Source organism: Dendrobates tinctorius, unplaced genomic scaffold (genome assembly GCF_039654945.1).
Source record: "Dendrobates tinctorius isolate UK_male_01 unplaced genomic scaffold, ASM3965494v1 ptg000008l, whole genome shotgun sequence".
Lineage (NCBI taxonomy): Eukaryota > Metazoa > Chordata > Amphibia > Anura > Dendrobatidae > Dendrobates > Dendrobates tinctorius.
Genome location: NW_027361676.1, coordinates 9,333,241 through 9,356,940, shown reverse-complemented (window position 1 = coordinate 9,356,940; position 23,700 = coordinate 9,333,241). Strand labels below are relative to the sequence as shown.

At 39.8% G+C, this 23,700-nt stretch overlaps 1 protein-coding gene across 1 annotated transcript in view; it reads right to left on the bottom strand.

Moving 5' to 3' along the window:
- FHIP1A (FHF complex subunit HOOK interacting protein 1A) overlaps positions 1–23,700 on the bottom strand; it is a 424,416-nt gene that overhangs the window by 221,129 nt on the left and 179,587 nt on the right. The window contains exon 4 of the mRNA XM_073576260.1: positions 21,227–21,853. Coding sequence (XP_073432361.1) covers positions 21,227–21,853 — 627 coding nt within the window. The remainder of the gene's footprint in view (positions 1–21,226; positions 21,854–23,700) is intronic.

The following is a 23,700-nucleotide window of genomic DNA, read 5'->3' as shown; positions in this document are numbered from 1 at the left end:
AAACACGATTGCAGTGTACCGGGGGTTAAAGGGAAGCATCGGCAGCAGCGCAATGTGCAGCGTTGCTGCGGGGGGCTCCTTCCCTGCAGGTCCCCGGATCCAATATGGCGACGGGGGCCTGCAGGGAGCTGGCTTCCTCAGTGCCTGAAAAGCGCAGGCAAGGAGGAAGTCTGCTTCAATGCCTGTGACAGATTGCTGATCTGTCACAGCGATCTGTGATGTGACAGATCAGCGATCTGTCACAGGACAGTGATGTCCCCCCTGGGACAATGTAATAAAGTTTAAAAAAAAAAAGTGTAAAAATAATTTTTTAAAAATCGCTAAATAAATTAAAAAAAAAGAAATATTCCCTAATAAATTCATTTTTTGGAAATATAAAAAACCAATAAAAGTACACATATTTGGTATCGCCGTGTCCGTAACGACCCACCCTATGAAACTGTCCCATTAGTTAACCCATTTAGTGAACCCCTTAAAAAATAAAAATAAAAAAACGAAGCAAAAAATAATTATTTATTATCATACCGCCGAACAAAAAGTGCAATAACGCGCGATCAAAAAGACAAATATAAATATCCATGGTACCACTGAAAACGTCATCTTGTCTCGCAAAAAACGAGCCACCACATCATCAGCGAAAAAATAAAAAAGTTATAGCTCACAGAATAAAGCGATGCAAAAATAATTATTTTTTTATATAAAATTCTTTTCATTGCATAAAAGCGCCAAAACATAAAAAAAAGACATAAATGAGGTATCGCTGTAACCGTACTGACCCGAAGAATAAAACTGCTTTATCAATTTTACCGCATGCGGAACAGTGTAAACGCACCCCCCAAAAGAAATGCATGAAATGCTGTTTTTTGTTCATTCTGTATCCCAAAAATCAGAATAAAAAGCGATCAAAAGATGTCACATGCCCGAAAATGATACCAATAAAAACGTCAACTCGTCCCGCAAAAAATAAGACGTCACATAACTCGGTGGGTCAAAATATGGAAAAATTATAGCTCTCAAAATGTGGTGATGCAAAAACTATTTTTACAATAAAAAGCGTCTTTTAGCGTGTGACAGCTGCCAAACATAAAAACCCACCACAAATAGTAAATCAAACCCCCCATTATCACCCCCTTAGTTAGGGAAAAATAATAAAATTAAAAAAATGTATTTATTTCTATTTTCCCACTAGGGTTAGGGCCAGGGCTAGGGTTAGGGCTACGGCTAGGGCTGAGATTAGGGTTAGGGGTGTGTTGGGGTTAGGGTTGAAGTCAGAATTGGGGGGTTTCCACTGTTTGGGCACATCAGGTGCTCTCCAAACGCAACATGGCGTCTGATCTCAATTCCAGCCAATTCTGCGCTGAAAAAGTCAAATGGTGCTCCTTCCCTTCCAAGCTCTGCCATGCGCCCAAACAGTGTTTTACCCCCACATATGGGGTATCAGCCTACTCAGGACAAATTGCAAAACAACTTCTGGGGTCCAATTTCTCCTGTTACCCTTAGGAAAATAAAAAATTGGGGGCAAAAATATCATTTTTGTGGAAAAAAAATATTTTTTTATTTTCACGCCCGGGCATTATAAACTTCTGTGAAGCCCTTGGGGGTTCAAAGTGCTCACCACACATCTAGATAAGTTCCTTAGGGGGTCTAGTTTCCAAAATGGGATCACTTGTGGGGGGTTTCCACTGTTTAAGTACATCATGGGCTCTCCAAACGTAACATGACACCCGCAGACCATTCCATCAAAGTCTGCATTCCAAAACGTCACTATTTCCCTTCCGAGCCCTGACGTGTGCCCATACAGTAGTTTTCTCCCACATATGGGGTATCAGCATACTCAGGACAAATTGGACAACAACTTTTTGGGGTCCATTTTCTCCTGGAACCCTTAGGAAAATAAAAAAATTGGGGACTAAAAGATCATGTTTGTGGAAAAAATACAATTTTTTTATTTTCACGCCCGGGCATTATAAACTTCTGTGAAGCACTGGGGGGTTCAAAGTGCTCACCACACATCTAGATAAGTTCCTTGGGGGGTCTAGTTTCCAAAATGGTGTCATTTGTGGGGTGTTTGCACTGTTTTGGTACATCAGGGGCTTTCCAAACGCGACATGGTGTCCGATCTCAATTCCAGCCAAAAAAGTCAAATGGCGCTGCTTCCCTTCCGAGCTCTGCTATGCACCCAAATAGTCGTTTACACCCACATATGGGGTATCAGCGTACTCAGGACAAATTGCACAATAACTTTTAGGGTCCTGTTACCCTTGAAAAAATAAGAATTGAGGGGAAAAGATCATTTTTGTGGAAAAAATATGATTTTTTAATTGTATGGCTGTACGTTATAAACTTCTGTGAAGCCCTTGTGGGTTCAAAGTTCTCACCACATATCTAGATAAGTTCCTTGGGGGGGTCTAGTTTCCAAAATGGGGTCACTTGTGGGGGGTTTCCACTGTTTAGGTACATAAGGGGCTCTCCAAGCGTGACATGGGGTCCGATCTGAATTCCAGCCAATTTTGCATTGAAAAAGTCATACGGCACTCCTTCCCTTCTGAGCTCTGCCATGCACCGAAACAGTGGTTCCCCCCCACATATCAGGTATAAGCATACTCAGGACAAATTGCACAATAATTTGTGTGGTCCAATTTCACTTTTTACCCTTGGTAAAATAAAAAAAAACTGAACCTGTTCATTTTTTTTTAAATATTCAAAAAATTCCTGTGAAGCACCTGAAGGGTTAATAAACTTCTTGAATGTGGTTTTGAGCACCTTAAGGGGTGCAGTTTTTAGAATGGTGTCACTTTTGGGTATTTTCTATCATATAGACCCCTCAAAGTGGCTTCAAATGTGATGTGGTCCGTAAAAATAAAATGGTGTTGCAAAAATGAGAAATCGCTGGTCAATTTTAACCCTTATAACTTCCTAACAAAAAAAATTTTGGTTCCAAAATTGTGCTGATGTAAAGTAAACATGTGGGAAATGTTACTTATTAAGTTTTTTGTGTGCCGTATCTCTGTGATTTAAGGGCATAAAAATTCAAAATTGGAAAATTGCAAAATTTTCAAAATTTTTGCCAAATTTCCATTTTTTTCACAAATAAACGCAAGTTATTTGAATGAAATTTTACCACTAACATGAAGTACAATATGTCACGAGAAAACAATGTCAGAATCACCGGGATCCATGGAAGCGTTTCAGAGTTATTACCTCATAAATGGACAGTGGTCAGAATTGTAAAAATTGGCCCGGTCATGAACGTGCAAACCACACTTGGGGAGTAAGGGGTTAAAAACAATTAAAACAGGACAAAGAAGCGAAACACGCTTTGGGGCGACGGGGAAGCCAGCGCCATATACTTAAATCATGTAAGTGCCCTTTTTCGAGAATTTCCTTATGTTCATACACTCATATTGGGATTATACTTTAGCGCACTATTGGTTAGGCACTTATTAATAGTTGAATGGCATAATTTGTATGCATAAGATTCATATGTACTTACTGATTGGCTATGCCTGTTTCCACTGTGGAAACTCTCAATAGTTCAAATGTGCTTGTATGAATTTAATCCTTATAGGTGTTATGGATATCAGAGTGTAGCATACTGTTTTTCAGTGACGTATAATACAAGTATTTTGTCAAATATTTCAATTAATATATGCTAATTAGGGCAAGTGTGCAATATGGCTCCCTGTTTGGATAGCAGTATCCTTGCTTTATCTGTGTAATTTCCTGTCTGATTAAATATCGTATGTTATGCTATTGCATTTAATAAAATTTGTAATTTTGGCAATTTATACTTACTTCTTGTGGTTTATGCATTTGTACAGAGGCAGTATAATGCTCTCATCATGTGTATCCAGACCTCTTTTAATGCACCCCATGATCCTGTTTGCCTTGGCAGCCGCTGCCTGGCACTGGCTGCTCCAGGTAAGTTTATCATTAACTAGGATCCTCAAGTCCTTCTCCATGTCAGATTTTCCCAGTGGTTTCTCATTCAGTGTGTAATGGTGATATTGATTCCTTTTTCCCATGTGTATAACCTTACATTTATCAATGCTAAACCGCATGTGCACCTTTCGGCCCAAGTTTCCAACTCAACCAGATCCATCTGTAGCAGAATACTATCTTCTTTTGTATTGACTGCTTTACATAGTTTTGTATCATCTGCAAATATCGATATTTTACTGTGTAAACCTTCTACCAGATCATTAATAAATATGTTGAAGAGAATAGGTCCTAACACCGACCCCTGCGGTATCCCACTGGTCACAGCGACCCAGCTAGAGAATGTACCTGTTATGAATGGGTCACCGTGGAGGAAAAAACCTAAACAAGCTAAGCCCCAGAAGAACCAGAGAGGTTGGTAACTATGCAGATTGCAGATCCCTGATCCTAATCACACAACTAGCAGCAGCCGTGGAGCGTGCCTACGATGAACCTAGATGCCTCGTCATGGCCGGAGGACTAAATAAGCCTAAAGCAAGAAAAGGGGAAAACTAACTGCCCCAGAGCAGACCCCAAAGGAATAGACAGCCCCCACACATGTATTGATGGTGAAACAAGATGAAAACACAAACATAGGCAGGAAAATAGGCTGAGCAAACGATGGGGCCCAAACTAACTAGAAAGGATAGGAAAGGAAAGACACTGTCTGCAATCTGCCCAAAACCCTACAAAAATAATGTCCAACACTTCTGATAACAAAATTAACCCTGAAGTCACTAGACTTCTCCCACTATATCAGCACTCTGAAATATTCTGAGGCAGAGCAAAAAGAGGCCAATCTAATAAGGGACAAAAAGCAAATTGGCAAATACAGATAAGTAAGAGTGGAAATTCAACACAGCCACAGCCGGGGCTGGCTGACCACACAAAAAACTGAATAGACCAACAAAATCAAGTGTGAACATTAGCAGAAAAACGTAGCTTGAGCTGACTGGAACAGAGCTGAGGACCAAGACTTGACAAGCCAGAAGGAATCACCAGCACCAGAATAGGGCGTCGGCTGTCTTAAATCCAGTCTGAGATTCCTGAGGTCCAATCATCATCCTCCTTATCAGGTGGTATATCTCCACTGATTAAATCAGCCTCACTACCTCCTGTTACCACCAGAGGGAGCCTGGAAGGAGAACTCACAGCTGGTAGACCAGAAAATGAACTCACAACATGTACCATTTATAACCACCCTCTGCTTTCTATCACTAAGCCAGTTACTTACCCATTTATACACATTTTCCCCCAGACCCAGCATTCTCATTTTATGTACCAGCCTCTTGTGTGGCACGGTATCAAATACTTTGGAAAAATCAACATATACCAAGTCCAATGACTCACCTTGGTCCAGTCTATAGCTTACCTCTTCATAAAAGCTGATTAGATTGGTTTGACAGGAGCGATTCCTCATAGACCCATGCTGATATGGAGTTAAACAGTTATTCTTATTGAGATAATCCAGAATAACATCCCTCAGAAACCCTTGAAATATTTTACCAACAACAGAGGTTAGACTTACTGGCCTATAATTTCCAGGTTCACTTTTAGAGCCCTTTTAAATATTGGTACCAGATTTGCTATGCGCCAGTCCTGTGAAACAGACTCTGTCGCTATAGAGTCCCTAAATATTAGAAATAATGGTTTGTTTATTACATTACTCAGTTCTCTTAGTACTCGAGGGTGTATGCCATCCGTACCCGGAGATTTATCTATTTTTATCTTATTTAGCCGGTTTTGCACCTCTTCTTGGGTTAGAGTGGTGACCCTTAATATAGGGTTTTCTTTGTCTCTCGGCATTTCACCTAGCATTTAATTTTCCACCGTGGAGAAGAAGGTGTTTAATATATTAGCTTGTTCCTCGTCATCTACAACCTCTTTCCTCACAATTTTTTTAGGGGCCTACACTTTCACTTTTGATTCTCTTACTATTGATATAGTTGAAAAACAGTTTGGGATTAGTTTTACTTAGCAATGTGCTTCTCTGTTTCCTTTTTGGCAGCTTTAATTAGTTTTTTATATAAAGTATTTATCTCCCTATAGTTTTTTGGAGCTTCAACGGTGCCATCCTGCTTTAGTAGTTTAAATGCAATCTTTTTACTGTTAATTGCCCCTCGTACTTCTTTGTTTAGCCACATTGGATTTTTCCTATTTCTTGTCCTTTTATTCCCACAAGGTATAAACCGCTTACAGTGCCTATTTAGGATGTTCTTAAACATTTCCCATTTATTATCTGTATTCTTATTTCTGAGGACATTGTCCCAGGCAACCAGATTAAGGGCATCTCTAAGCTTGTGAAACTTTGCCTTCCTAAAGTTCAATGTTTTTGTGACTCCCTGACAAGTCCCCCTAGCGAAAGACAAGTGAAACTGTACAATATTGTGGTCGCTTTTTCCTAGATGCCCGACGACCTGCAGATTTGTTATTCGGTCAGGTATATTAGATACTATTAAGTCTAAAAGTGCTGCTACTCTGTTTGGATTCTGCACCAATTGTGAAAGATAATTATTCTTGGCTATTAGCAGAAACCTGTTGCCTTTATGGAATTCGCAGGTCTCTGTTTCCCAGTTAATATCTGGGTAGTTAAAGTCCCCCATAACAAGGACCTCATTATGGGTTGCAGCTTCATCTATCTGCTTAAGTAGTAGACTTTCCATGATTTCTGTTATATTTGGGGGGTTGTAACAGACCCCAATGAGAGTTTTGTTACTATTTTTCCCTCCATGTATTTCGACCCATATGGACTCGACATTCCCATTCCCTTCGCTAATATCCTCCCTTAAAGTGGACTTTAAACAAGACTTTACATAAAGACAAACCCCTCCTCCTCTCTGATTTTTACGATCCTTTCTAAACAGACTGTAACCCTGTAAGTTAACTGCCCAGTCATAGCTTTCATCTATCCATGTCTCGGTTATTCCCACTATGGCATAGTTACCTGTAGATATTTCTGCTTCTAGTTCTTCCATCATATTTGTCAGGTTTCTGGCATTTGCGATAATGCAGTTTAGAGGATTTTGTTTTGTTCTAATCTCCTCCCTGTGGATTGTTTTACAAATGTTCTTACCTCCCTTCGGAGTATGTTGTCTTGAGTCTTTTTTGCCGCACCTCATATCCTTTTGGGGGGTGCATTTTACTCTATAATGGCCATGAAATGGGTATCAAGGGTGACAACACTAAGGGACTTTGATAAGGACATAACTGTACGTGTCACAGCACATGTCCTAATGTTTATAAAAGTTGGGAGTAGAGTTGAGCGACTTTATCATCCGCTCAATGCCGACTTTTATTTCCCATTGACTTGCATTGGGGTCGGGTTTCGGACGAAACTCCGACTTTTTTTGCCCTATTCGGACCAGTTTCATCTGAAACGAATTTTGTTTCATGAAACCCGATCCGACTAAAGTCGCTCAACTCTAGTTGGGAGATATGTCTCTATTTTGATGGAGATGAGGGCCTTAATTAGAACTTTTGCTATGGGCCTCTATGATTTCTTTGTACTCCCCTGTTCAGAGGTCAAGTTAATGTAGATGAAATGAAAGCACTGAGCCCAGTAATTTGCTGCAGTGGTCATAGGTGGTAGCCATGACATCACTGCTGCAGCCACACTGACGAGGATAGTGGGCACCAGTGAACTGGACTGGCAGGGGGCATGTAAGGCTCATTTTGTTAGTTTTAAGTAGAGTAAGGGGAAAAGCCTATGGAATTAAACTATAAACAGAGCATCCATTTAAGGCATATTAGAAGCCCTTCAAACCTTTTATTATACAATGATTAGGCCTACTTTACATACAAATAGAAGACTGTGTCTTGCTTGTCAGTTTTACATTTGCATTACTAAATGCTTCTTGATGATCTGTGCACGTTTGCTTGTATCACTGACTGCTAGAATTTCATTGTGTCCCTGCATGTTATAGTACTAACATAACACTTTGTATTGTAAAGGACAGAAGTTTTACACAAAAGCTTGAAAGATTTTTCCAGATGAATATCAGCATTCAGCAGACAGAAAGAATCTTCCCTAAGTAGAGAGGATACAATTAAGAATAAGTCACCAAAGATAAAAGTTACAGGGCTCACTTTTTCATCAAATGGATTTTGAATATAGCTAGGTAGTTGTCTCCTCTCTGCCTGCTTCAAAGATTTTGCCAAACAAAAAAGTTTTTCCAGGCACCTATCAGCAACCAACTGAAAAGATATAAGACCAATGACACAAAATGCAAGGCATCAAACTATATCACCAGAGATAGCAGACTTAATTATTCTCCAAATGGGTCCTCTGAAATTAAATAGCAACATGACATGAAGCCATATCAGCCAGTCAATGTGACTGGTACATTATATCAAAATTAAATAGTCGTAGATAACCATGTTTCTAATGAACTCGCCATCTTTATTATACGGCCTGCTGAAGGAGCATAAGAAAGCAAGAGTTGACTCCAAAGGCTCATTTAGGCTGGTTTCAGATTTGCATTCAGGAGGGCTGCGAATGGGTGCCTACTTCCTCCTTTCTTACTCCCTGAAGCTCCGCCTACTTCTGTAGGCATCCTGCGTACCTATCTTTAACATTGGGTACGCAGGGACTTGTGTTGTATGCGGATGCGTCTGAATGCGGCGACTTGACGTGTGCGGCGACCGAGCGAAAATGCAAAATTTTGCGCAAATCTGAACGCAAATCTGAAACTAGCCTTAGACATTAGTTTCTCGTAGGCATGGTGTCTGTGTTTTGCATTGATAGAACTTATAACTTTATAATCTAATAAAGCCTAAATAAAGACATACCCCAGAGAGTCTTGTAAGCAATGCTTCCTTGGTAAAGATCATAAATATTAGTGCTAAATAAAATCCATGTCTCTGGAACCTTACGGTGGATTTAGAAATGTAAAATAAAACCAGAATATTCAGGGGAACTAAAATAAGAGCAAAACTGCCTTTTATGATATGGTGACAGATCCTCTTTCATGGCCTGTCACCAAGTTTACTACAAACAGGCAGATTGCATTTCTTTGTGCACAGAATGATCGCTCTGAATGCAAAGCCTTTCATTGTTCTCGGCAGCACATGCCCTATTTACACACAATAATGTGCTACCAAGAATGATGATTTTAAGTCAGCCTAAAAATCATTTCACCCTATCATCAAGTGTTTTGCTTTTTAGTCTGGTGATTGACAACCTTGTTCCACTACCCAATTATTTGAAAACAAGAATTTTTAGGAATTTTCATTCACAGCAATAGGCCAATGTAAATTTTATCGGTCCTGTAAAAAAGTATATTGGATATTGGAATATCTTAAAGAAGCACACCAAAAGACTGTTATATTGACTAAACTTGCCTAAATCCGCGTTGTGTACTGTACATGCAATAAAATACTTAATCATCACCATCTTCCTCGATTTCCGGCGCCTCTCTGGTCCTCTTCTCCCACACATGACTGAAATTCCAACTTACCAGCTCACTCTAAGGGAATTTAGTTTTAAAATGTAAGTCTATGTAATCTTGTTCTGACCATACAGTGGGTACGGAAAGTATTCAGACCCTTTTACATTTTTTACTCTTTATTTCATTGCAGCCATTTGGTAAATTCAAAAAAGTTCATTTTTTTTCTCATTAATGTACACTCTGCACCCCATCTTGATGGAAAAAAAAAACAGAAATGTTTGCAAATTTACTGAAAAATAAAAACTGGAATGTCATATTTCAGTTTTTTTTCAGTCAAGATGGGGTGCAGAATGTACATTAATGAAAAAAAATGAACTTTTTTTAATTTACTAAATGACTGCAATGAAACAAAGAGTAAAAAATTTAAAGGGGTCTGAATACTTTCCGTACCCACTGTACATAGACTTTCACTGCAAAAGCGATGGTTCATACATAGAATCCTGTGTGAGCTGGCAAATCGAAATTTCAGTCACATGAGTAAGATGAAGACCAGACAGGTGCTGGAAACCGGGGAAGGTGACGATTGTTGAGTATGTGATCTTATTGCTCTTACATTATGCAAAACAAGTATTTAGACAGGTTTAGCAAAAAAAAACCTTGGGGGTTCTTCTTCAAAGCACCACTCCAGTGTTCTTGTTTTTTTTTTTTTTTAATTGCAGTGCTGGACTGGTCATGCCCCGCCAACTTGCGACCACAACTTCTGACTAACCGAAAGTCAGAGGTAACGGTCACAAGCTCTCAGTGCAAGATTATGAGAGCCTTGTTTTGGTCTCATTCTGGCTCTCACAAATTTATATTAAGTTATGACTTCCGGATCGAAGAGCAAACACTGGAGCAATCTGTAGGTCACAAACTACTGGAGACTGACCACAACTGCGCCAATAACATAAGAAGATGACGGCTGGTAAGTATAAGACTAGGGTCAGGGAACTTAGATTAGTAGCACCACTCCAGTGTTGCAATAAGAAAAAAAAACTGGAGTGGTGCTTTAAGCTAAGAGGAAAGGTAATGAAGGATGTATCAATAATACACTATAGCCTCTCATATTTACATACCTAAAATGTATGGATTATCATAATTAGTTTGGACCATAATAAATGTAAGGAAAGGTTATACAGCTCAGACACACTGACCTATATGTTATATTTATTGCTTTCCCCGCTTTACGACCAATGTATTCATAATCACACTGCACTTCAGGTGCCTGATGCATAAAACAAATGTTTTCCTGTGGTTGAGCGTAAGCAATGCTAGTGATTGGTAGAACTGACAAATCGTATAAGCTTCTATATTTGTGAGGCAGGTGCACATAGACATGACTTCCAGTATAATTACATAGTCCTTACAAAGATTCCATAGCAACACATGGCCCGGTGCAAACATATGCAAATAGTCATGTTTAGTAGGCTGGAGAGCTTCTACCTATCTCATTTGTGCAGCAGATTTGCAGTAAACAAGAAGTTATATATTATGTCTGTCTCCTGTGAGGCTCTGGGATTTTCAGAGCCTGAAATACTGTATTTGGTACAAAAATGGATAACACTTCTAATGTAATAATTACCTACATGTCTGTTTAATGGGAAACTTCAGTTCTAAATGTTTCCCACCTGATTAGGAAATTTTATTATGGGACCTTGCGTTTATGCTGCTATTTAATTCATTCTATCTTGTGAAGCACAAATGTCAAACTCAATTACACAGATGGCCAAAATTAAAAATTTGGACAACCTTGAAATTTATTTAAAACATTTCTACAATTGAGGACTTTTTCCTTATCAAATATGATTTAAATTTTCATATGGAAACAAACTTAAAGGGGTTGTCTTACAAACAAAGCACATTTTAATTAATATATCTTACAATAAAATTAGCACATAATCACAAATGGGGCATACTGGAATTATATAATATGTTATGTAAGAGCAGAAAAAAGCATATTGCCCAATGGCCTAATTTAAATATGTAATGACAAAGGATACAAAACCTTGAATTAATAAATAGTAAAGTATGATGCCAACAAAAGTGCCCCCCAAACACAGTATGATACCCACACAGTGAATTCCTCCCCAGTACCCTCCGCACGCACGGTATGATGACCCTATTGCACCCCAGCAGCAAAGCATGGTGACCAATCACAGTATGATGCCCCAACTGTGATCCCCGCGCAGACTTCCATACATTATAATGGGCTCCAAATAGTCCTCCATACAGTATAATGGGCCCCACATAGTCTCCTCATCTCGGCAGGCTTAACATGTCACTCTCCACAAGGAGAAGCGATACATTTTGGATCCCGGTCAGACACCTCTCACACAGCCAAACCAAATCTCACAGTTTGCACTGATGATGGGCAGTACCCCGAAACAGTGTCTGCAAATTGAGATTCTGGTTTTGGCTTTTATCCTAAGTCATGTAACAAGGCTCGTTAAAGGGTCGATATTGACTTTTAGGATTGCTACTTCCAATAGGTGGCACTAGATTTCTAGTCCTCTTCCTCTCTGAAGAGACAATTTGCATAGAGCTCAATTCATCAAAGCTTTATCTCCATAATTCTGGTGTAAAAGTTATGAAAAGTCGCAAAATTGAGGTGCAACTCGTGGTTAAACCAAAATGATTACCTTTTGAAGTTTTTCCAGCACTGACAAAATAGTTGGAGCCAGTACCAGACAAGGGCATGATAGGAAAGTAACATCACAGCTTGTCTAATTCATTAAAAATCTGTGGCATTCTCTACACCAGAAATCTCACCCAATATCTAACTTGAGTAAGATTTCTGGCATAGCACATACCACTTCTCAGATGCTCCAGATTCACAAAGAGGTGCGCACTTCTTCATGAATCAGGTGCATCTGACTCCACCACGCCCCTCATCAAGATTGATGAGAACAACACCAGTCTTGATGAATCAGGCCCATTGTCTTAAAGTGCTTATGAAGCAACGTTAAAGGAAATTCATAAGGACATTTTTTGATGCCAAAGCACCACCACCAGATAGTTCTTTTCTTGCAGTCTCCAAAGATGTCCTTGGTAGCGACAGTTCATGACATTTTGGTAATAATAAAGATTAATGCTTGATAGCCCTGTATGTTAACTAGATCTGTCCAGTCAAAGAAGTGCAGAAACTGCAGAGTAATGTCTTGCTTTTCATGCCTTATTCTAGGCTTGATTGGCAAGACTGACACCTCTGAGGACGGGAACATCATCACAGACCCTGTACTCAAACATGTCAATGAAGCACAGGACGACTAATCAGCATTTTGTGATGGAGCACATTACAGGGAACCTGACAGATGATACATGCTGCCTAAACTTCTTATTTATAGACCAACCTGTTATGCTTTGTATTTCTGGCAGAAAACATGAACATAAGCATCACAGCCCAGGCGCTGGGACTAGTTGATTGGGAAGGCTCTGCACAAAGTGCATAATATCAGCTGAGTGCAGGCACATACTGTCAAACTGGAGGTATTGGCCAAAGTATAAAAAGTGGAAAACATTATGTGAAGGATGCGGGGAGGATTTATTAACAGCTTACAATCTTCCTGAAAACACGCAGCAGTTGTAACAGAACACCTAGACCCCCTTCAGTGTGTAGCTAGAAACAGCAGGGGGGTGTCAATCATCAAAAGGCTCTGAGTGACAGATCTCACACCTTGAGCCAGCTAAGCTCAGAACAAAAGGCTTGATTGCCATGTAGATACCATGCAGTATAAACTACTTTGTTAAGTCAGCTATGATTCCATAAGGAGTTATGGATATACTATACATCCTAGCCATACGAGGGGTGATCCAAAAGTAATGATAATCAATAATAAACACAATGAATATAGTCAAAAAAATTTTTATTTTTCTACATAGTCTCCTAACAAGTCTATACATTTAGTCCATCTGTTTTCTAAACTTAGAATTTCCTTTGAAAAAAATTCTTGATCTTGACCCTCAAAAAACTCCCCAACAGCGGTTATCACGTCGCTATTGTCGTCAAATTTCTTGCCCCGGAGGTGTTCCTTGAGCCGAGGAAAGAGAAAGAAGTCACTGGGGGCTAGATCTGGCGAATAGGGGAGGTGTTCCTCCAGTTCAAAGCCCGCTTCTTGAATGGTAGCCATGGCAACTGCAGCTTTGTGAGCCGGTGCGTTATCTTGGTGAAACAGCACTCCAGCCCGCAGTTTGCCGCGCCTTTTCTCCTTGATAGCCTCCCGCAATCTTCTTATTTGTTCTGCGTAGTAGGAGCCCGTAATAGTGGCTCCCTTCTCCAAATAGTCCACCATAATAATTCCTTCAGCGTCCCAAAAAACGGACGCCATAACCTTCCCTGCTGAGCTTGACACTTTGAATTTCTTCGGCGTCGGTTCGTCGGCTCGTTTCCATGTCATCGATTGTTGTTTAGTTTCGGGATCAAAGTGGTGGATCCAGGTCTCATCCATGGTCAAAAAACATGACAAAAAATTCTCCTTGTCTGCTTGGAACTTTTCGAGATCTGCTATTGAAATGTCAACTCGTTTCTTCTTTTGCTCGTCGGTTAACATTTTTGGCACCCAACGCGCGGAGACCTTTCTCATATGCAATTCTTTTGCAAGGATTCTTTGAATACTGCCATATGAGATCCCTGTGACCTCAGCTACATGCCTGATAGTCACTCTTCGATCTGCCAACACAACGTCTTCAACTTTTTTCACGTTTTCTTCATTGAGGGACGTGGATGGGCGTCCTTCGCGATGTTCATGTTCCGTCGATGTTCTTCCCAGCTTAAATTCCTTGGCCCAGCGTGCAACTGTGGAATATGGAGAAGAGTCCCCCAATGTTTCCACCAAGTCGCTGTGTATGTCTTTGGTAGACATTTTTTTCAAGCAGAGGTATTTGATGACAGCTCTGAGCTCGTTTTTTCCCATTTTGATGTTCACTCCTTGGCAGTTCATATTCAAATGAATGTAGCTCCCGGGAATCATGGCCTATTTAAGTGATTTTTTTTTCCTGGACTAGTGGGTACCTAAGAGAGAAGAAAACGTTTTATTTTGATTTCTGTGTGCAATAGAAATAACCGATTATCATTACTTTTGGATCGCCCCTCGTACATTGTGTATATTTCCAAGATTCCCAGAACATTGCAAATGTCCACCAGGGTCTTGACCTGTTTCAGCACCTAGGGGTATGGAGATACATAGAACAGCCAGTAGAAACCAGAATGCAAAGCTGTGTTGGGTCTTAAACACATAGCAAGGGCCCGACCGGATCCGATGGCGCCAAAAACACCTCCCTAGGACCATCTATTCAAGAGTTATGACTTATCTTAGATTTTGAGTTTTTAGCTCCAGAGGCAAGAAGGGGGATTAAGGTTCAGCCCAGAGGGCAGGAGAGCAGTGACCCAAAGGGGTTGAATGCTCATGTAATGCATGGCCTATTACTTTTTCTCTGAGGAGTTTGCGATGACTTCTCCCAACATGATATGTTAAGAAACAGAGGGAACCACAAGCCTCCCATGTGGTAGCACGTCCCCTGAAAGCCAGGCTTTTCATCTAATGGTAACTGACCCATATATTCTGCTTATATCTTTTGTGCTACCACTATCTGTATTTCCATATCTGACCATTGTATATGTGCAACCATCATGAATATAGCGTATTGTCTAGTGTGCCCTTAAGGTGATTAATTATATACAGTCATATGTAAAAGTTTGGGCACCCCTATTAATGTTAACCTTTTTTCTTTATAACAATTTTGGTTTTTGCAACAGGTATTTCAGTTTCATATATCTAATAACTGATGGACTCAGTTATATTTCTGGATTCAAATGAGGTTTATTGTACTAACAGAAAATGTGCAATCTGCATTTAAACAAAATTTGACCGGTACAAAAGTATGGGCACCCTTATCATTTTCTTGATTTGAACACTCCTAACTACTTTTTACTGACTTCCTGAAGCACTAAATTGGTTTTGTAACCTCATTGAGCTTTGAACTTCATAGCCAGGTGTATCAAATCATGAGAAAAGGTATTTAAAGTGGCCACTTGCAAGTAGTTCTCCTATTTGATTCTCCTATGAAGAGTGGCATCATGGGCTCCTCAAAACAATTCTCAAATGATCTGAAAACAAAGATTATTCAACATAGCTTTTCAGGGGAAGGATACAAAAAGTTGTCTCAGAGATTTAACCTGTCAGTTTCCACTGTGAGGAACATAGTAAGGAAATGGAAGAACACAGGTACAGTTCTTGTTAAGCCCAGAAGTGGCAGGCCAAGAAAAATATCAGAAAGGCAGAGAAGGAGAATGGTGAGAACAGTCAAGGACAATCCACAGACCACCTCCAAAGACCTGCAGCATCATCTTGCTGCAGATGGTGTCACTGTGCATCGGTCAACAATACAGCGCATGCATAATGCCTTTTTGTATGACCAAACAACTCAATCTTTGTTTCATCAGTTCACAGGACCTTCTTCCAAAATGTAACTGGCTTGTCCAAATGTGCTTTTGCAGACCTCAGGCGACTCTGTTTGTGGCGTGCTTGCAGAAACGGCTTCTTTCGCATCACTCTCCCATACAGCTTCTCCTTGTGCAAAGTGCGCTGTATTGTTGACCGATGCACAGTGACACCATCTGCAGCAAGAAGATGCTGCAGGTCTTTGGAGGTGGTCTGTGGATTGTCCTTGACTGTTCTCACTATTCTTCTTCTCTGCCTTTCTGATATTTTTCTTGGCCTGCCACTTCTGGGCTTAACAAGAACTGTACCTGTGTTCTTCCATTTCCTTACTATGTTCCTCACAGTGGAAACTGACAGGTTAAATCTCTGAGACAACTTTTTGTATCCTTCCCCTGAAAAGCTATGTTGAATAATCTTTGTTTTCAGATCATTTGAGAGTTGTTTTGAGGAGCCCATGATGCCACTCTTCATAGGAGAATCAAATAGGAGAAATACTTGCAAGTGGCCACTTTAAATACCTTTTCTCATGATTTGATACACCTGGCTATGAAGTTCAAAGCTCAATGAGGTTACAAAACCAATTTAGTGCTTCAGGAAGTCAGTAAAAAGTAGTTAGGAGTGTTCAAATCAAGAAAATGATAAGGGTGCCCATACTTTTGCACTGGTCAAATTTTGTTTAAATGCAGATTGCACATTTTCTGTTAGTACAATAAACCTCATTTGAATCCAGAAATATAACTGAGTCCATCAGTTATTAGATATATGAAACTGAAATACCTGTTGCAAAAACCAAAATTGTTATAAAGAAAAAAGGTTAACATTAATAGGGGTGCCCAAACTTTTACATATGACTGTAACTTAACCTTGGGCCTTTTATTTAGATCCACAAATCCACACATCTGTTTCTTGATTTAACTTTCCCTGCTACCGGGGATCGTTTCTGGCCCAATATAATCCCGTTCTTATATCAAATGAGGAACTACCAGGCTGGCAGTGCTCTTTTTCATTGGTGCTAGTGAAAGGGACCTCTCAGCCAGTCAGGGTTCTGAGCAAGTGTGGTGCCACGTCAGTGACTGCATGGGCCACATCCTCTCACCCCCCGTGCCTCCCTGGGCTCATGTGGACAGGGGTGTCTGTGTAAAACTGTAGCAACCTTACATGTCCCCAAGTAGTGCGGAACGTCACATTGGTGATAGTGGAGAAACTGCATTACGTGATCTGATGTAATAGTGACGTCAGGTGGGTGGATACAGTATTTTTTAGGTTTTAATGGTGGGAAATAATACATATAATATTGGAAAACAAAAAAGTATACTAATATACTGTACTTTTCACATGGAAATTAATCTTCAGTTGTCAAATCACAGCATAATGTGCTAAAGTGCACCTATCAGCATGAAAATGAGGTCCAATCTGCAGGCACCATGTTATAGAGTAGAAGGAGCTGAGCAGATTGATGTATAGTATTATGGGAGAAAGTATTTTAAACATTTAATCCTCTGCTCTTTCTGTGATTTTCAGTCCAGTAGGTGGTCCTATCTTTGACTGACAGCTTCCTTTGTTTAAGTGTGCATACAGAGTTAGGTGTCAGTCAGTGATAGGACCTAGAACTGGTCCAAAAATCCCAGAAAAATAAGAGGTTTAAATGAAGAAAAAACATGTTATATTGAATATTTGCTTACAAAGCTAGATATCAATCTACTCTGCTTCATCACAGGGTGCCTGCAGCCTAGGCTGCATGTTCATGGTGACAGGTTCCCTTTAAGTAGATTGATGAAGAGTACAAGATTTAGTTGAATTGTGATACTAGAGACTTTTTTTTTTTTTTGCTTTTTTCCTCCTGTTTTTTTTGAAGAGCCATACATTTTTATTTACGGTAACTTAGCCATAAGGCCTTTTTTTGTGGGACAAGTTTTAGTTTCAAATAACACCATTCATTTTAACATCTAATGTGCTGAAAATGGAAAATAAATTAAAAGTGGGGTTAATTATTGAAACAAAAAGTACGATAATTCCATTTTTGTGCTTGGTTTTAATGGTGTTTATTGTGCTTTACAAATTGTATAATTATGGCGATACCAAACTTTTAAGATTTTATTGTTTATTTGAGTAGTTAAAAAAAATAATAGAAGAAAGAGACAGCGTCCAATTCAGGTGAAAAATATTTCAAGGTTCCATTTATTCTGCCGTATGCTTGAAAAAGACTTATGGCTGGTCGAAACGTTCCAAATTAAAAAACAGTCTCAATACGTGAGGCGTTTTTCAACTGAATGAGCCTGATGAATTGATCTGGTCACACGTAGAGATGAGCGAACTTCCCGATATTCGCTGAACAGTTCGCCGAACTTGTCTAAACCCTATTGAATTCAATGGGAGGCAAAACCAAACTCATCGACATCTTTGGGGGAAGGGGGGGAGGCAAAAGTCACTAAAACAGCTCAAATTAGGGGCAAGCACCAGGAAAAGTGGCATTAATTGACCCAGAGTACAAAAAGTATAATTGCACAGCATTAATGCATGGGACAGGGCCTGGGACAGGGCTTGGACCAGTATTTCTAGCTTAAACATTGATCAGTAACAGGTGGATGAATGACTGGTGTAGGCCTGGTGCTGCATAGGGGGTGACATGCTGCACATGGTGCTGCATATGGGGGTGGCATGCTGCATATGGGGGTGACATGCTGCACATGGTGCTGCATATGGGATGACATGCTGCACATGGTGTTGGCTATGGGGGTAACATGCTGCACATGGTGCTGTATATGGGGGTCACATGCTGCACATGGTGCTGCATATGGGGGTGACATGCTGCTCATGGTGCTGGCTATGGGGTGACATGCCACACATGGGGAGGCTATGGGGGCATCATTTTGCACATGGGAGGCTATGAGAGTGACATGCTGCACTTTGAGAGGCTTCATGCAGTGTATATAGGGAGGCTCTGGGCGCCTCAAGCAGTATATGCAGGGAGACTGTGTGGGGCTCATGCAATATATGGGGAGGCTGTGTGAGGCTCATGCAGTAAATATAGGGAGGCTGTGTGTGACTCATGCAGTATATAGGGAGGCTGTGTAAGGCTCATGCAGTATATAGGGAGGCTGTCTGGGGCTCATGCAGTATAAAGGGAGGCTGTGTGGGGCTCATGCTGTATATAGAGAGGCTGTGTGGTGCTCATCCCGCATATGGGGGAGGAAGTGTGGAGCTCATGCCGCATATGAGGGAGGCTGTGTGGGGCTCATGCCGCATATAAGGGGCTGGTGGTGGGCTCACACGATATATAGGGGTATGTCAATAAACTTAAGTCTGCTTAATATTAAGTGATACAATTAATATTAATATAATTCTCAATAATATAATAATTATAATATATCGATATTAATATTGAGTAGAATTAATTTTGGCCTATTGTTTCGGCCCCCCACAATATTCACAGTCTCTCTAGTGGCCGCTTGGGAAAATTAATTGCTCACCCCTGTCTTAGAGCCCTTCCGAATTCAGGCAACACATGAAGGAGACCCAAATTGGAGTCCAAATATTTCCAAAAATTAGGGGCAGACGCCAGGAAAAGTGGCATCAATTGACCCACAGTAGAAATTTTACAATGTTGAAGCATGGATGGATGGGACAAGACCTGACCCAGCAAGGTAGAGCATCAGGCGAACACCTGTCATTCATCTGAGACCCCTTCTACTACAGGCAACCCACCAGATGAAGACCCAACTTGGAGTCTCCACATTTCAAAACATTATTGGCGTACACCAGTAAATTGGCATCAATAATCCCAGAGTAGAAATAGTATAATGGTGCTCTGAGACCCCTTCGACTACAGGCAACCCACCAGATGGAGAAACCACTTGGAGTCTCCACATTTCAAAAAATTATCTACAAGGTGTTCTGCTGTGTGGCTGCCAAAGAAAGGGAGTCGAGTAATCCATCCAGTAATAGAACTTGTCAGTTGTCTTTGGTCAGGATGAACCGATGTTTGTTCAGTAGAGCTTTTGGTAACATTACCACCTACCCCATGTACACCTTGAACACCACGCTTATTCCCTCTTCCATCACAACCTCACTTTTTCCCTATAAGTACTATACCCTTCCCCTCTTTTAACCAGCTGTTTCACAATCCTAGGCCCTGACCTGCCAGTCACCTGTCACAAAATTAACAATCAATATTTATTTGCTGAGATAGTATGGCTGGACCATAGAATTCGCGCCAAAGATTTATATGCAGAAATGTAGAATGGTGGCGGGACCACACAATTATTAACACAAAGGATCGATATGTTGACACGTGGACTAGTGGTTGGACCACACAATAGCACAAAGGATTTAGATGCTTACGTGGCGACTGGTTGCTGTACCACAAAATCAGCAACATTATGGATTTATATGCTGAAGTGGTGACTGGTGGCTGTATGTGCATATCTACAACAATAATATTTATATATTTTGTTTGCTTTTTAGTGGCTTTTTATTTATTTTTTTGTATATTTTTATTTTATTTTTTCCCTTTCTCTTCTCAAGTATTAATTTGTCTAACTGTATCATTATATGCAATTCATAATTCATATAATATTAATGGGTAATATATCTTGATAATCTTTGATATAGGTAAAATGGCGCTCCTGTATGTCTGACCCATCTACATGTGTTTCTTTTTTCTGTTGTGTCTATTTATCAATTCAGTAGTGTGCGCAAATGACTCTCCTGCCGGCTGGGTGGGCTATTGCAGTGTCTTGTTACCAAGTGCTGACACATGCTGAGGGGGGTGAGAGGGACCATGCATACCAGGAAAGGGGGGTGAGGGTGACCATAAATACCAGCAAAGGGGGGTGAAGGGGACCATGCATACCAGCAATGGGGGGGTGAGGGGGACCATGCATACCAGCAATGGGGGTGTGAGGGGGACCATGCATACCAGCAATGGGAGGGAGGGGGACTATGCATACCGGCAATGGGGGGGAGGGTATATATGCTCATTTTGTTTTTTTCTTGAGTTTAGTCTGTATGATTTTATATACAAAATCGTGTTTCTAACACATGTGTTAAAATACAGATAGATCGGTCAAACGTTAGGATAATTCTGCCAGCCTGCTGTTCATCCTATTATATATAAAGAAACCATTAAATATATATTTTCACTCTGACATTACAATCTGATGCAAAGGAATAAAATATATTCTACCAGTAATTCCACAAAAAAAAGTATACAGCCAGTGATATCTCTAATGGCTGCGTACAAAGAACAGGTGCATTAATATTTATGGAAAAAAGTAAGGTCATCATCCTATAATAAATTGGTGTTTCCCAAGAACAATGCACATGTTCCATCTCAATATTTTCAATACTTTATAAGACATACAATGTAGAAACTATCAAACTCACCGGACAGAAGTACGTGCTCTCGACAATGTATTTAGCCACCATGGTGTTTTCTGCCGACAAGGACATGATGAATAGCAATGCATCGCGAGCCTGTTGTCCCACTGTGCCTTCTCGATGGATGAAAGGTATCAGCAGGGAGAATATAAGGAAGTTGGCAGCTCCCTGGTCTTCACTTGTGTGGAAGAATAATTCTAGAATTGATGGATCTTTGGCAAGAATTGAACAGAGCTGGTTCAGTAAGACAACTAGTTTGGTTTCTACATTTGGAGTTGTTGTCGAAGAACATGTGCTTAGTAGCATCATCAATGGCTTCAAAATAGGCTTGTGATGTAGCAAAGGCTGGTGAGACTGCGTAACTAGTAACTCGTACATCCTCAATTGCTCAAACTTAGTCTCATCGCTAAATTCTCTCCTGAGACTCCACAAAAACAGTTTCTCCATAATATTCTCAGACACCACAAACTCCAGGATAGGCCCCATGGCAGCATCTTTCCCCCGCTCTTCAATTAAAAGCAAAATCATGTGTTCCACATAATTTTGTACCGCGCTAACTTCATCTGAAGTAATAGATCCATATTTTGCATGGTAGTTCTTGAAAGGGTCATGTTTTTCCAAAATGCGTTGAACCTAAAAGAAAACAATCATCAAATAAAAATCAAAACAAAGCAGTTTTATAATTAGCCCAATTATTGGAAACTCTATAGTGTTTAGAATATTATTGTTAATGAGAAGCTTGAAGCAGTTTGTAGAAGAAAACCCAATTTAAACATCAGCCTATGCAGCGGAGAAACAAAAAGCGTGCTTCAGAATGAGCAATAATCTTAATGAAGCTTAATTTGAACCACTCTCAGTGATCACATAAAATCACCACTGTGTAATCAAGATGCTGCAAACGTTCATTTGATGTATTTTATCAATTGGTAAACAGGAGCCAAACGGTCTCAAAGCCGCATAATGGTTGCTTAAATTATTAGATCTACCCATGACCTATGTGTGAATGGACAGATGTCTTTATATCTTTAAAATAGGTTTTTAAAGAAAAAAAATATAGTACCGCAACTTATTACCTGCAACTAAAATTCTGTTATGCACAATTGCATTTTTCATAATCGAAAAAAAATATAGCTGAAATTACACTCGGGGGTAGCTACTTTAATTGTCTTTCAGCTAACTTCTTATGCATTATAAATAATTGAAGCAAAGTTGATAAATACAATTAGGCATTGAAGTTGTAGGAGTAAAATAGTGGAAAGGAGGGAGCTATTTGCATTGCATTGCACGTTATATCATGCCCTATTAAGATATCCCAGGAAAATGAAAACTATACATAAAAGCAAAGATTTTACATAGAATTCATCTACAAATTAATATAGTGAATGTGATACTGGGGAGATGCGAATGCCTGAATTGCTGTAAATTATATCTTTCATTTTTTTAAGCTGCTCTGGTAATTAAAGGAAACAACATGAGTTGTCTAATTTTTATTTTATTTTTGGATACTTTCATACAGTTTCTTATTATATTTTCAGGTTATGATATTTCTAAATGATCAGCAATAATTTAGCTGTGGGGGGTACACAGTTACCCGCAAACTCTGGTGCATGAGATTGACCCAAAGGACTCCCCCATAGAAGTATCATTGGTTTAGATTGAACATGGACGGTACTGACTTTGCTCGTGGTCCAGAAGCTTCAAATAACACCTTTAGTGTTACCTTTAGAGGAAAGTGTCTAAATGTGACACTAAATCGTAGTAATATTGCCTCAGTTTCACTATGCTTTCCTCTCCCAGCTGGCATTACTATGATCTGGAGATTTTGCTTAACACATCCCACCTCTCTTGCCATGGAAAAATCTTACTAACTGCTAATCAGGGGGCAAATCAATGGAACAATGAACCCAGGTGCCCCATTTTTCAATTTGTATCAATATGGCTATGTGCCAGTTATCGTGTATATACAGTTAGGTACAGAAATATTTGGACAGTGACACAAGTTTTGGCATTTTAGCTGTTTACCAAAACATATTCAAGATAAAATTATAGAATCAATGATAATCCTAATAATAATGGTAATTGGAGTAACAGTTTAGGAATTACAGCTCTTTAATATATAGTTGTCTCTTTTTAAAGGGACCAAAGGTAATTGGACAATTATCTCAAAAACTCTTTAATGGGCTGGATGGGCTATTTCCTTGTTAATCCATCATTACTTAGGTAATTAATCTGTAGCTTATTCCAGGTGCGTCATTTGCATTTCGAAGCTGTTGCTGTGAACCCACAAAATGAGGTCAAAAGAGCTCTCAATGGAAGAGAAACAGATCATCATTAAACTATGCACTCATTTTTTGCATGAAAAATGCTTTTATTTTTAAATATGTACATACAGTTAGTTCCAGGAATATTTGAACAGTGACACAAGATTTGGCAATTTACCTGTTTACCAAAATATACTCACAATGCAGTTACATAATCAA